Source organism: Triturus cristatus, chromosome 5_1, assembly GCF_964204655.1.
Source record: "Triturus cristatus chromosome 5_1, aTriCri1.1, whole genome shotgun sequence".
Classification (NCBI taxonomy): Eukaryota; Metazoa; Chordata; class Amphibia; order Caudata; family Salamandridae; genus Triturus; species Triturus cristatus.
This window is the reverse complement of record NC_140587.1, coordinates 751,704,230-751,719,998: the sequence shown is the minus strand read 5'-3', so window position 1 is coordinate 751,719,998 and position 15,769 is coordinate 751,704,230. Positions and strand designations below refer to the sequence as shown.

The 15,769-nt window shown below is 50.7% G+C and overlaps 1 protein-coding gene across 1 annotated transcript in view; it reads left to right on the top strand.

Moving 5' to 3' along the window:
• Positions 1–15,769, top strand: part of LOC146831425 (uncharacterized) — a 232,073-nt gene that overhangs the window by 72,400 nt on the left and 143,904 nt on the right. The window contains exon 7 of the mRNA XM_085605726.1: positions 12,609–12,860. Within this exon, the coding sequence (XP_085461852.1) occupies positions 12,609–12,860 (252 nt within the window). The remainder of the gene's footprint in view (positions 1–12,608; positions 12,861–15,769) is intronic.

Sequence of the window (15,769 nt, the reverse complement as noted above, 5' to 3'; positions counted from 1 at the left end):
ACTCTCTCACAGTCATGATCTTGCATCTTCCTCTTGCTCCCTCTGTACTCCTTTGCTACTCCTCCTCTCAATCCTCTTTCTCACACAAAACCGGCGTAAAAGAAGTAATACAGGAAGGGGGTTAATTTGCTTATTTTTTTCCTTACCTGACCAGTGTATGCCGAGACCTAAACCATGTCCCACCCACCCACCACCCCCAATTAATAACTGATCACCTTGTTCTGTGATTCATGCCAATGCAGATGAGAAATTGCACTGTTTCAGTCCCTATGCACTCCTTCCATGGAGAAGCAGCAATTGTTTTTGTATTGAGCACTGTTTTGCATTGGCAAAGAAGGAGCCACCTTGAAGCATTCTCACGCACTGTGCAAGAGATAGAGCTGCTGTGCCTTTTGAAGAATGTCAGTTTGGGACACCTTTTAGGCAGTGTCTTGAGCATCTGGGCAGCGCCCAACAGCCGTATTGCCCCCCCCCCCCCCAACAAACCAGGTCATCACGTAGCACCATAAGTCGCCTATCTACTATTGATATGACTATCGCACCCCATCCATTAGCACCCGGAGCCACCACAGCGTTAGGGTTTAAAGATCCTCTGCGCCTTCCCGCCCCTCGGGAGGAGGCTCGCATATGCCCCCCCTGAAATCGTTCCAGTTGGACCACACTTCCCTCCACTTCCGGGGGCATCCTCTCGTTATATATACAGTCTTTTCCTGCAGCATACACCAGTCCATGTCGCTGTGCCAATCCGACACTTTGGGTGGGAGAGGACTGCCCCAGAGCCTGGCTATGTTCCTCTTCGCCACCATTTGTCCGAGCGTCACCCAGAGCCTCCCTTTCGGTGACAGGTCCGTAGGTTCCCATATATTGAGGAGGCACCTCTTGGCCTCCGGGCGAATCTCCACCTCCCAAACCTCCTCCATACATTGCACCACCCTTCTCCAGTAACGCTGAATCTTAGGGCAATCCCACACCATATGGAAGAATGTACCCGTGCCCCCACATCCCCTTCTGCAGAGTACTGAGTCCGCCCTCCCCATCGTGTGTAGCCTAGTGCAGGAGATATACACCCTGTGAAGGATCTTAAGTTGGATAAGTCGCAGCCGGGCTGATATTGCGACCTCCCGGGGAGAGGCCAGAGCGTAGAGCCATTCTTCATCGTCTATCTCCAGCCCATCAGCGGCCCATTTCTCTCTAAGGGGCAGAAGCGTGTCGGGGGGGTTGTTAATCAGCTTTTTGTACGTGAGTGATATGGCGTGTTCCGGGAGGTGCCCATCTAACAACCTATCTTCAAGCGGGGAGGATTGTGGTATCTTGGTCTCCGGTGGGATGTTAGTCCGGAGGGAGTGCCGCACCTGTAGGTATCGAAAGTATTCGGTGTGAGCTAGCTCATATGTGTCTTGCATTTGGGCGAATGTGCGGATCCCCGTAGGGCCCCAGATGTCCTTGATTTGGGAGATACCAATTAAGTCCCAATTACGGAACCCTTTGGTGCGCCCCAGGTTGCCCAGCTTGTCGGAGGCCCACAGTGGCGTGGCCATCGTAAGGACCCCCGCCCATCCAAGCTTCCTCTGGGCGACGTGCCATATCTGTACCGAGTGACGGGTAGGTCCGGTTAGTGGACGTATACCCCGTCTGGAGTAGAGTGCTATCTCGTAGTTCCCCCCCGGGAAGCAGCCATCTGTCCATGCCGTAGGCGGGATCGTTCCCGTCTCCATATGTACCCTGGTTGATCGCGGACAGGTGGGCCGCCCAGTAGTATTTACGGATGTCTGGGAGGGCTATACCACCGTCGTACCATCCCAATGTGAGTTTGGCCAGGGAGATTCGGGGCGACCCGGCCCAGAGGAGGTCGCGCAGTGCGGCCTCGATGGCCACGAAGTAGCCGTTGGGGACTAAATCTGGATAGTTTTGCAGCGCGTACAGAAACCGTGGTAATGCTAGCATCTTGAATAGGGCTGCCCGGCCCAGCAGAGTCAGTGGCAGGTGCTGCCAGGATTTGGCCTCCCGTTGGAGCCGATCGAGTGGCGGCTTGAGGTTGCGCTCGTATGACAGAGCTTTATTGGTGGTGATGTAGACTCCCAGGTACTTAAACCCTTCCACTGCCACATTAATGGGGCACGTGGCCGGGAGGCGCGGAGGTTCACCCCGTAGGACAGGGGTCTCCAACCTTTTCTGTAGTGAGAGCTACTTCTGGTCAATCAAATTCATCGTGAGCTACTAAAGGCCCAGCAACTCGCGCATTTTTCCAAGAGACCCCCCACGCCCAGTTGTAAGGAGACTACACTAGTGTTTGAACTACAGTTGGCTGCGCAACCGCTAAGTGTAGTTTGTGTATTGATGAGGGCAGGAGGTTTATATTTGTACTGACATGAATATAATAATATCCTGCCTAGCCAAGTGACTTAATATCGGTTGTAACACTTTCAGACAGTTCAGGCTTTTAGATAAAGTTTTGCATGGCGACATTTAGCGCCCAAAATTCCAATCCAAAAAGCACATACACAAGGCCCACAATGCAATGTTCTATTGCGCAGAAAGCCAAGATTGGTTGAGAGCTGCATGTGACGTGTCCACTGGCATCTCTGGAAATGGAAGATGGACATTTATTTTTATTAAGGCACATTTACACGTTGCTCTTCCAGCCTTTGTATTAGTGTGCTACTTAAATTACATTTGTGATTCAAAACTTTCCTAATTTAAAATAAAGTATCCCTCTTCAAAACTGTTTTGTGCATTATTACACTTGGCCAGCTACCCTCACTGCAGAGAATGGGCACGTTTTTGCATGATGTGCATTGTACACCCTGTCAGCACACACACTTGGTACATAATGGATGCAGAGAGAACACCCACCAGCAACAAGAACACTTGGTACATAATGGATCATGATGCAACTTCCCTCCACGTTATGGACACTTTTTGACGTTCTTACAAGCATTGCATCACCAAATTATCTGCCATGAGACGGAATGTCAACACGGCAGCAAGCATGCCTAATGTTTTATTTAAGTGAGCCTTAGAAAGTGACACTCATAAGAAACACTGTTTTATCACATTTCAGGTAAACCTGGTAATTTGAGCACGTATCCTCTTTTATGCAATTGAAGTATTTCTCTGCAAATTAAGAATTGTATGTATATGATTTTAATGATTTGCATTTAACATTGTTAAGCTCTTGAAGCGGAAAACAAAACTGTTTTCAGTTTCATTGCAGTGTGCAAACATGAAGCTCAATTCAAACACGAGAAAGATCATAAATAGGATCTATATTACAAGGCAGCGTTTTAATCTGTTTTTTTATGGTTTCATGTGCCCTGGACTGCAAGGAGTATCCAAGGGGGCACGCATCTGCGCGCCCTTCTGTAGCACTGCTAGATCAGAACATTTCCTTAATCTTTTAACACATTCTTCTTTTCTTTATGCAATCATCCTTAAACAATCCTAAAATGCAAAAACTAATCCCATCCCTCCAGCTTAATCTCGCATGTGCTTAAATTAAAAGGAAACCCCAAAACTGTTTTCTCAGCTATTACTGCGTCCCGCTTTCAACCAGCTACTAAATCACTCTTTTGCAGATAAGTCACTTTTCTTGCCTCCTAATCTCTGAACAAATGGATAAACACATAAATCACTTACAAAGCCGCAACCGGCAACCTCATCATCATGTGCACGTCCATTCCCTGCTGCCAGCATTACGTCTTGTTCAAACCACTACCGTGCGTTATTTTAAAGCACGTACACGCCAAAAAACCAGGTGTAATTCTAACCCCGTGACCTGAAGTTTAAACATTTAAGAGACAGCTTTGAAAATTATTTACGTGCACCGCAAACACTTCAAGAAACAACTTCATAATCATTGCATGAAAACGAAAAAGTAATCATCCCCAGTTTTCACCCATAATTCACATGAGCAATAAGCGCACACTCCTTTCCTCCCAAATCATACCATCCTACAAATGCGACAAAATATGACATTAAATAACAAAATAATGCTGCCTAAATTAAGTAAAATAAAAACAAAAAACTCTAAATTTTAGCGAGCGCAGTCCAGCCAGGAGGACGCTCGGTGTTCGTTATCTGTGATGCCGGACTCTGGTACCCACGGGGTGTGGCCAGCCTCACAAAACTGGAAACAATTGCGAAAAAGAGTCATCCGCACCCCAGCCGTCTCAAGTTGATGTGTGGTTGATAGGACTGAGGGAGCAGCAGGAGGGGACTGAGCGGGTGGGTTGGGGGTTATGCTGAGACTGATAGATGGGCAGGAGTTCCCCTCCAATGCAGTTGGTAATTAGCCCGGCCTGCTTCGGCAGCATCCCAGTTCCCCCCTCCAGGCACCTGCTGGGGAATAGAGCCCCCTCCCTTGTCTGCGATCACAACAGTGAAACGCATTTCAGATGCACCAGAGGGCGGGTGGGGGGCAGCATCAGTGGGCAGCATCAGAGACACGACTGGCCTCGGGCACAGGCGGGATGGATTGGCAGATTACTATTTACGAGGTTTTGTCTGTGTCTACCTTTCTGCAGCTGGCCAGGGCACCGCCGTGCTTTACTATCTCACGTTTTATGTATAATATTTATAACACTTCTTTCAATGTAGCGCCACCAGAGCATTGACTTTCTTCTCTGCGCTCCTATGTGCTCTCAGATAACTACAGAGTAAGTTTGACAGGTGCTGGTGGAACTCGCAGGAATCTGTTGCCAAAGGTCACAACGCCAGCACCAGGACAAACAGCGCCAGGACTTGTGTGTAGATTAGAATGTTTTGAACCAACCATGTTGGTTGGTGTTCGAGTTAGATGACCACATCTCGATTCCATGCCACCAAGAACACAATAGCCCAGACCTGCCCTTTGCTCTCACAACCGCTGTAACCCTGTAGTTGTTTTAATAATCTCTATTAATAGGAAAAGAGGATACGGGCAAATCACTTAATCTCCCCGTGCCTGGATGTGTAATGTAAATACGGTGCTATGTAAAGCGCTCCAATACCTTCGGGTCGAGTTCGCGCTCGGCTATATAAATATGCAACAAAAAATAACAGGCCAGGGTAGGGGCTCGCTACGGGTGTGGAGCTGATCAGGCCTGCGCAGGGCTCATTAAGCTTACCTGTTGCTCCGGTCGACCTGGTGGCAGGCTGAACAAGGCAGGCGCCACAGGGCCCAGTAGCAGTTTAATACTGCCTGCGCCACCTGCACGCTTTCCAGCACCGGCCGCTCCGCTCTGCCATACCTGCTGCTGTGCACCGGCACTCGACGCGCAGGAAGAAAAACGCGCCTCCAGGGTTTGAAAGGCAGGTGGCGGCTGCGCAGAGACTAATGGAGGAACAACCAATCCTTTTTGGCCCGCCCCTCCCAGCTAAATTCAATTTGAGCAGCTGGTTTGGGTGAGGGCGGGTAACGTCGCCATAAAAAAAGGCCGAAATGTTACAACGATGTAAATAGGCTACTAAATTGTGACGCTACCAGCGCGAGCTACTTACGGGGCCTTGGCGAGCTACCAGTAGCTCGCGATCGACCGGTTGGAGACCGATGCCGTAGGACATAGAGGTGTGATTTGGCCCAGTTGACCCGGAAGCCCGAGTTACGGCCGAAGCTAGCAAGTATATCGAGTGCCACAATTATGGACCTGCGTGGTTTGGTAAGGTAGAGGAGTATGTCGTCGGCGTAGAGGGAGATTCTGTCCTCCCATCCCTCTGCCCAGGATATACCTGTCAGGTCGACAGCCTGCCGTATCCAGGCCGCGGGTGGTTCGAGGGAGAGGGCGAAAAGAAGGGGGGAGAGGGGGCAGCCCTGCCGGGTCCCTCTCTCCAGCGAGAAAACCTCGGACAGCTTGTTGTTCACCAGCACACGCGCCAAGGGTTCAGCGTATAGTAGGCGAACCCACCCTATAAATTGAGGGCCAAAGCCCAGTTTGCGCAGGACCGCGAACATGTATGGCCACTCTAGGGTGTCGAAGGCCATTGTGGCGTCCAGAGAGACCACCACCGCGTCCTCCTGTAGTCTGTGGCATTGCCCCAGTACGCCGTTTAGCCTTCGTATGTTGAGGGCCGTGTTACGGCGGGGCATAAATCCCGACTGGTCTGGGTGGACCAACGAAGGCAGCACCGATTTAAGCCTGTTGGCCAGTGTCTTCGCGAGTATTTTGGGCTCCGCGTTGAGGAGCGAGATCGGTCTGTATGACGCACACGCATCTTTAGGCTTCCCTTCCTTCGGTATCGCCACTATGGTCGCAACACGCTGATCACGGGGCAACATCCCCCTCTCCATACTGTGCTCGAACATGGGTTTAAGATGCTTGCTAATAGCCTCCGGCTGGAGCTTGTAGAGCTCAATTGGGAGGCCGTTGGGGCCGAGCGCCTTACCAGGACGCAGTTCTCCTATCGCCCGCTGCAGTTCGGCCTCAGTGAGTGGACTGTCCATAGCTTCCCGATCTTCCTCCGACAAGGAGGGCATGCGAATGTCTGTTAGGAGGTCCATGGAGTCCTCCTCCGGCCGGTCCGACTCACGCCTGTAGACCCGCTGGTAGTGTCGCGCAAACTGTTCAACTATTTCCCGAGGTTCAGTAACCACCATCCCGCACTCGGTACGAATTTCAGGCACCACCTTACTGGCTTGTTGTTTTTTCGCAAGCCAGGCAATTAGTTTCCCGGCTTTATCGCCCTGATCATAGATTCTACCCAGTTTGTGGCGCGCCACGTTCTGAGCCTCTTGAGTGACTGCTTCTCTATACTCCGCCGTCTTCAACTGCAGTCTATGCATGGCCTCCCCTTCCCCACCCTCCGCCGCCTCCCCCCCCCAAGAATCTCCAATTCCGCCTCTAGTGTAGCGACCTGCCTGCACCGCTCCCGTCGCCTCGCCGATATGGCCGAAAGCGCCTCTCCCCTAATCACGGGCTTGAACGCCTCCCATAAGGTGACGGGGGAGTTCGCCGAGATTCTCTTCAAAGTAGCGTGTGATTGAGATGGATACCTGCTTTCTGGTGTCCTCGTGTTTAAGGTGCCATGCGTTTATTGGCGCTAAGCAGCCCTCCCGTTGAGTCCCGAATGTGATGTGCGTGTGGACTGGTGAGTGGTCAGAAATGCCTCTGGGCAGATGTGCTGCCTCACGTACCGTCATGTCGTGTTGTAGAATAGTGAGGATGTAATCTAAGCGCGAGAATGAATGATGCGATCCCGAAAAGAAGGTAAAGTGTCTGTCCGTTGGGTGGAGCAGGCGCCAAACGTCCACGAGCCCGAAGGCCTCAAGAAAGTCCGCCAACCACTCCTGCCCCCGAGGGAGATCTCTGGGGGGCTGTCTATCACGGGTTCCCGACACTACAGCATTAAAATCCCCTCCCAACACCAACTGACCTTCGGGGAGGGAAAGGAGAAGAGTGCCGAGCTCCGCGAAGGCCCGGGCTTGGAGGCCAGGCGGGATGTATACCGATACCAGGTTGAGCGTGCGGCCCTCCCAGCGGCCAGACACCGCCGAAAAGCGGCCCTGCGGGTCTGTCCTGACTAGGTCTATATGGAGGGGCAGCGCACGCCGTACCAGCACCCCCGTCCCCCTAGAGCCGGAGGTGAAGCCAGAGTGGGCCGCCAGAGTGTAGCCGTACCTATTGAGGGCCCGACAGACATTCCCCATCATATGCGTTTCTTGCAGTAGTACTACATCAGGCTGGTGCCGCTTGAGGAATTGCAGTACCATGGTGCGCTTGAGACTATCCCCCAGTCCGTTGACATTCCAGCTGAGGACCTTCAAACGTTTTTCATATCTATCAACCATAGCTGTGGCTTGTTTGGGTGCCTTGTCCCACCACCCCGGCAGTGCTGCCTCCCGTAGGGCAACATGTTACGTGTGACCATAAAATTCCCCCAAACTCCCCCCTCCCCCCTGGTTCCCCCCCAAAAAGTGCATGGAATATCTACAGTCAGAGGTCTGGCTGACCCTTCGTGCCACCCTCTTCCCTCCCCCTCTGTCCCCAACATCCCTACCCCCCCTAGCCAAAACAACCCCCCCCTCCCTGCCCCCTGCTCCGTGGGTTTTGAACTACCCACCACCCCAATTAGCAGAGCGCCTGTCGCCCAACCCTGCCCCAGTGGAGCCCAATGAGGAACTCTACGTAAGAAGATCGTGGGCCAGCCCCCTCCTGACCGCCTGTCCGTGGTGCCCCAGTTCGTAAAATCCTCAGGCCAACAGTGCATCATCTAGTGGTGAGCTTGGCTCACAAGAGTCGGGCAAGCCCTCCCACTGCCCCCTTGTGCAAGTAAGTCTTAAGGTCAAAGGAACTTTCATACATTACTGTCCGACGGCTTCTGGTCGAGCTCCCGTGGCTTCAATGCCCTGCGCTGTCTCTGGGCGAGCCCCAGCGGGGACTGTTTGAGCGCGAACGCCAGGACCTCTGGCTCTGCTCCCCACCGTCCACTGGTCCTGCCGTTGAGCCCGGGGAGGGCTGCCTCGCTCCACGCCCCTGTGCGCCGTCCCGCCGCTGAGTCGGTCGTGTCCAGCCACTCCTGCACCGCCGCCGGCGAAGTGAAGAAGAGGGATTTACCGCCTGCGATCTTCAGTTTGGCGGGAAAGAACATCATGTACCGGATACCACGATCTCTCAGCGCCGCCTTAACCCCTTGAAAGGAGCGCCTTTCCTGCTGGACCTGGAGCGTGAAGTCCGGGAAGAAGCGAACCGTGGCCCCCTCGTAGTGTAGATCGCCATGTTGTCGAGCCGCCTGGAGGATTGCATCGCGGTCGCGATAGTTCAATACTTTGGCGATAATGGTGCGCGGGAGGGCCCCTGGTTTAGGTTTTGGGATCGGAGCCCTGTGAGCCCGCTCAATAGTGAAGAGCTTGGAGAGCCTCTTGGGTTTAAGGTGGCGGAGGATCAGATCCTCCAGAAAGAGCTCCACACAGTCACCTTCAAGTCCTTCCGCCACACCCACTACGCGTATGTTGCTCCACCTGGCCCTACCTTCTTGGTCGTCGAGCCGTAGGGCCATCTGCCGATGTTGCTGCACGAGCTCATTGACCCTGTTCTCGAGCCGCCTCTCCGAGTCCTGCAGGGCCTTGATGTCCGTTTCGTTAGTTTTGGACCGATCCGTGGTTTTCCCTAAGTCGGCCCGAAGCAGGTTCACCTCAATGGTGATCTTGTCCATTTTTGTCTCGAGGGTCGTCCCCAGGGTTTGTATGGCGGCCATGATAGATGTCAGGGAGGGTTCCGCTTGCCCTGCGGCCTCCTTCGTGGGTCCTCCTGGCTGCGGCGTCGTTTTGGCGACCGTATAGTGGTCGAGCTTGTTCGTCTGGGTCGCGGTACCCCCTTTAGGCCTCATTGTCGTTCAGGTGCCCCCGGAGCCTTGCGGCCCTCACTTGCTAGGCTCCCACGGATATGTGCCAACTCCGATCCTCACGGCTGAAGTCTGGGCGTAGTCAAAGTCCACCGACACCCGGCAGCAAGCCGTCCAGAGCAGAGGGGGGAACCCCAGAGTGAGCAGGCCGCCGCGATACGGGGTACCCGACCACAGCCCCCAACGCCGTGGGCTCTTCTGTGTCCAGGCCGCCCAGCAGCGGCCCCGCCGCGGCAGCCCGTCCTCAGATCGCACACCTGCAGCAGTAGTATGTCACCGGCCGCTCCCCTTCCAGTCGGGGCCGTCAGCCGGCCGCAGCCGGTGCGGCAGCCCGCTTGTTCTCCCCGGCGTCGGGTCTCCAGCAGTGCCCCCAGGAGGTCCGGGTCCCACGGCGCCTCAGCGTTACCTGCGGGCTGCCGCCCCCGTCCGTCGCAGTCACTCAGGGCGCAGCGCGCCTTAGGCCGAAAGCCAGGGCCTCGATTTTGGCCGGGAGCGGCCACGGAGTTCCAAGGGCGAGGCACCGAGCCGCCGCCGCACGTCGCGGCCGCCGGATGGGGTCGTCAGCAGCCTGTCGGAGTCCGGGAAGCCTCTACGGCTAAGCACTGGGCCCGAGGAAGCTGGTGGGTTCGCTGGGTGATCCCTCCAGCACGGATGGACGTCGGATTTCAACGGGGCATCAACGGTCCCGGCGGAGCTCCGGGATCAGGCGGCCATTCAGTACGGCGCCTCAGACAGTGCTTTCTATGTGTTGCATTAATCCCTTCCAGTGACCTATCTTTTGTTGGTCCTAAACCTTTCTGCACCTACCATAACAGCTGGTATATGTCTGTATGACTATCCATCTAATGCAGACTTAAGATATTGAATTTTTGTGAACAGTACAAATTTTAAGGTTGTGTTGGGTGTCGTTTTGTATTGTATCTGAATGCTGCTGCCTGGGTTATCTAGGTGCAGGAAGGAGCTATAGAGTACTCCTCAAGAGGCTGGGAGTTTCTGCAGTCTTTTTGAGATTTCCATTTAGATTAATTTTTGGTCATCTGTGAGGTATGTTTACTATTGCAGGACTGTCTGTGAAGACGATACTTGTTTTTCAGGGGTGGATCAGTGCATGATGTTCGACTGCATCATAGATTGTAGAGAGGTAGGATTCATAGATCAGTCTTGTCCGGATCAAGAGGCCATCTTGTACTAGCTCAAGTGAAGAAGTTTTAGTGCTGCAACGTGGTATGAATATGGATTGTCCGTCTTAGAGGCAGTTGTTTACTTTGAGGTGGTTTTGAAGTTGAGTAGAGACTGTCTTTTCTGTGATATTTGTTGGTTGGAAATAGTTGCCAAGATTGTCTGCAGTTTTGAGTACAGATAGTATCTGCCCTGTGTTGTGGTACTCTGGAAGGACCCTTGAATAAGGGAGAAATTTAGGTTGTCGAGGAAAGAGGGTTTGTTATCACAGTGGAGGGAGATACAGCTGCTGGCCTTGAAAGAATTCAGGATGTCTATGAAGTCCATGTGCAGGAGAAAACAAGTATGTTCGTTTGGGGTGATGTTCAGGGGATGGAGTGGAGACAAAGTGGATGTCTGGTAAGGTTGAGCTTTTCAGTGAAAAAGTGATAGGTGGTGTTGTACTTGTTGATGTGTGCAACTGTTGGTTCTAGCAGGGGTGGATGCAGAGTTTTAGTGTCTTGGAGTGCTTTGTTACTTTTGGAGGCCGCCTTCATCGAGGCATTGTACTAATTAGTTTGTCTTAGGTTATGGGGGACTCCACATGCAGTACAGAGTTATTAGTTAAATGACCTAATCAAGGATTTTGGTACATCTCCATCTGTGGTGGGTCTTTTTGTTGCTATTTTGTGGAGAGTGAAGCATGTTGACTTGAAGTTATTAGGGGACTTGGGGATTCAATCGAAGTGATGGGGATCTTTTTGAAGGAGCAATACTTTTGGTTTTCTCGTTTAGATTGTCCTTGATTTATTGGTGTAGAGGAGACTAAAGGAAATGGCTAAAGGGTTGTTCCATTTAAGGCATAGCTTTGGCATGCATTGTATTGATCCGATGCACTTATGAAGATGAGCGTTTGGCCTTTCCAGTGTTTTGGTTCCTTGCATCTCTTGATGACCTCTGTATTTAGGAGTGTACATGCACTTGTCAGTTTTTCGGTGCTCACATTTTTGGATGAAAATGAAGTGGGTTTGTCGAAGGGAGGCATTGGTGATGAGGTCTGTGATTTCCTTGATTCAATCCTTTGAATTCTGGAGGCCTGTAGATTAGGATTGTGGTGCAGAATTGAAGGCTAGAATGGAAAGGGGCATTTGAGGATGTGTTGCAGTGCAGGGCCTGTGGTGTATTTAGGGATGATGTCAAGTGCTGTTTTCTCTCTGCGCATAGGGTGTTGTAGACTAGGTTGAGGATGTGTGAGGATAGTTACTGTCAGCCATTCTTCTGTGACCGAATTCATCCAGGTAGTGTTGTGTGAAGTGTACGATATCTGGTTTGTGGAGCATTGCAGACTGTGTTAAGTATAAGTTAGTGGTTTTGTTATTTTGGTAAGCATGATTTACATTTCATGTTGGTGGTAAGAGTAGTCTGGTGTGCGGGTAGAACATGAGATTCTAATGTTTACTGCACTGATGTGGTGGGGGTATGTGGAGTCATGTTTGGTGTGTAAGGCGAAAGATCGTGATTTTTTTTTCTGCCAGAGATGTACTTTTGCCCCTAATTGACTTGGGTAGAACCTGTGTCATGTCTGCTCATAACTGTGGATGCATGGGAAGCAAGACACCAGGGAAGGCACTCAATGTGAAATTGAGAGGGCCTCCTGATTGCCGACCAGGTTGTCTTATTAAGTTTCATCCTAGAATTTCTAATTTGTAAACGCTTCAAGTGACTACAACATTGTTGTATTATCTTGATAGGCACCTCAATCATGTGTTAAATGTGCATGCCAGTTGATGGTCTCCAAAGCTGTGGAGGGATATGGCCAGGCAGTGCTCGTATTATCATTGTTGTGTACAGCTAGTAATAAATGCTGGGTGCCAATACAAATCTATTTTCAAAAAGGCATTCTTTTCTGTTCTTCAGTAAGGCATTCATGTTTTATTTTTAATTAAATTTCATTCTTGAGTGCACAGTAAGGTTCACCACCTGGTGCGTGAACACAGATGATAGCGTTGCTTTAAGTGCTCTTCTCTTTAACTCTGTGTATAGCGAGATAAACTATAATAATGTGTACAATACTTGTTTTTGTTATTCTGAAGATTTTAAATCCTTAAACATTTTTATTTCTTCTTTGTTTACAGAAAAGTTTGCCTGCCTTACGGCAGCTTATGCCAAACTCTCAGGACTTCATTCAGCAATGTGGTCAAAATCAGCCGGCAGCTCCAACAACCAGCATTCACCAAGCCCCAGTTGCAAAGACAACAGTGGTATCTTCTGTACAGCCTGTGAAGACCGTTTGTGGGACAGCACCTCTCACATTTAAACTTCAACCCCCTTCTATTCTAAAGCAGCCAACAACCAGCACTTCTCAAGCAGTCACTGTCAAACAGCTGGTGAGGGATATTTCCATTGACTAGTTAATTTGCTCTGTATGAAGATAATCACTTTAAGGGTCTTAAGTAAATCGTTTTGAGCCATCTTAAACTGTATATCTTTCTCCACCCTATTGGAGTTACCGTCAACCAATAATGACTTTAATGTTCACATAGTTTGAACACACGCTTGGCTTCTTTCTCAAAGTCTACTTTAATATTAAACACCATTATGATGAGCTTGAAACTGTGTCTGCCTATGGTGTATGGCCTCCTGTTAAAATGTAAAAATTCTTTTTTATTTTGCTTGCTGTTACATACTACACAGTTAATGTGTTTGTTTGAAACATAACTGTCAGTACCTAAGCCCATTTTATACTCTAATTCCCAGTATTCAGTCATTCATTTTTGGGGATGAATTAATTCAGGTGACTGGTGCCCAAATGTGACCCTAATGGAGATACCTCTGTAATAACCAGGTACTAAGCACTAGAACCCATTGGGTGGGACATAGATCAATGCCTGGGACTAACTAACTGATGGTTGCCGGAGATTCTTCCTGTCCACCCCCACACTTACTACTTCCTGTGGCGCAACTGCACCTTGGGGAGGGACACCATGGGCCATGATCACCATTTGAGGACCTCCCATCAGACCCTAATAGGTCAATACACTGGGCATACACGTGGCACCAAAACACACCCTACGGCGAGCGGCAGTGACCCGCCCTTGAGCCCAGATCCTCGCTGCCATAGAACAGTCCATCTGCACGTTGGACCCCAAGATTGACACACTGGGGCTCAAAAATAGCCTTGTGTGTGCAGATCTGCATGAAGTTCATTAACACTCGTTAACCTCCGAAAGAGGTGCAGAGACTCACCATAGAGGTGGCAGAACTTCAGCAGACAGTGTGAACGACTACTGACCAAACCCTGCACCTGGAATACAAGCCCGATGACCAAGAGGGTCCGTCCCGGAAATGTAATCATCACTATGTGGGATTCCAAGAAAGTGCTGAGTGAACTACTCAAGAGTTATTCTTGGAGCGATGGATTCCGGAGCCACAGGGAGTAGCGCGCACAGGTCTTTGTGATTGAGAGTGTGCATAGAGCCCTTGCTCTGGTCCTGCTGCTGGGCACAAGCCCAACCCCAATACCCCCCTGGCGATTATTGCAAAACTACTGAATTCTAGAGACTGAGATGCATTCATAAGAGCAGTGCATGTCAGAGGCGGCCCCCCCAATATGAAAACAAAGCGATCCACATCTCTCCAGATTACACAAAAGATACAACAGCAGCGCAAGACAATTGTAGCAGTCAAACAAAAACTGTAAACTATGAGCTTGAATTATATAGTGCTCTCCCCCACCACACTCAAGATAATACATGAGGGCAGACCACAGTTCTTAACATCACAGGAGGAGGTGTGGGAGTGGTTGGAAATAGATGCTAGAACAGGAGTGGGCCAACAATTGGGGGAAGCACAACAGACATAGCCTGCTCACAGACTGAGTGCCAGGTGGGGCTGTGGAGTTGAGAACTACCAGAACGTGGTAACAGGGAAACTGACTACACTGGAGTCCGCAATGGTACTAGTGACCCCCACACACACCACCACGCCACATAGGACCGTTCTGAGACCTGCTCCCTAAAGAGTCGCCAGGATTCACTGGTCCTTGCAGCTCTTGGGCAGCCGACTCTGTGTACTGCATGAAGTTTAGTTCTTCACTAAGGAGATCTGCGACACAGGACTGGTTCACTAAACGTGCTCCACCGTTCGAAGTTTGATGAGAAATCACCAGTTAGTTGTTAGAAAAGGTGTTTGCTTGGGTAGAGAAGGAGTTGTACAATAAAGTTTGCACATACTTGATCCACATCACATAGCCTTAACGACAACCCTAGCACATGACAGCCTAACACCCCTGCTCAGCGGGGGCTCTAGAAACCAACGCAATGCGAACAAGCCGCTTAATTTTCCTGACTTGGATACTGGATTTAGAAATGTATTGTCGTGCATACTGACACACCGAGGATAATCAAGTGCAATGTGTGCGGTCTAAATGCCTACACAAAATGGTATAGAACACAGACCTACCTGAGGCAGCATGGCATTTAAATAGCCATGCTCCAGGAGACACATTTGATGGAGGAAAAAGCAAACTGAGGAAGAATTGGCATGGATAAATGTACTCGCCACGTATTCCTCATATGCCAGGGGAGTCACAATCTGGATGGTGTCGGGAGTCCCCTTCCAGCACAGACACTCAACGGCTGACGTGGAAGGCTGCTATATTATGGTACATGGGCTATTGGATGGGAAGCTTCTTGAACTCCTATGCCCCAAATGCAAACAATAAGAACTTCAATACAGTGTACCAACTCCTGCTCCCATAGACTTGCCTTCCACTTATCTGGGCCATAGACTTTAATTGTATCCTGGATGGTAGCCTGGATTCGGTGTTCAAGTGCACTACGAACTACTCACATTGCGTATGCAACATATAGCCGCGTGGACTGTTTTCTAGTGACTGAGGGTATGGGACCTCAAATTCGAACTAGACTGTGAAGGAGGCTCCCAATGGTAATCAACCTGGTGCTTGTGTCCTCAATCAATCTTATCAATCAGGGGAATTGTAAGCGCACTACTCACCCGTGAGGGTCTCAAGGCCGAGAGGGGGAGAGCAACTCCGTTCAGTCGAAGAGCCAGGTCTTGTGTCTTCCTGAAGATGTTCAGGGAGGGTGCCCTTCTGATGTCGATCGGGAGCTCGTCCCAGGTCTTGGCCGCGATATAGGAGAAAGCTCTTCCCCCTGTTCTGGCTCTGTGGATCCACGGGATTAGGGCGAGGTCGGCGGATCGGAGGTTTCGCTTGGGTGCGTGGAAGGAGATTCTCTTGTTGAGGTATTGGGGTCCGGTGTTGTGAAGGCATTTG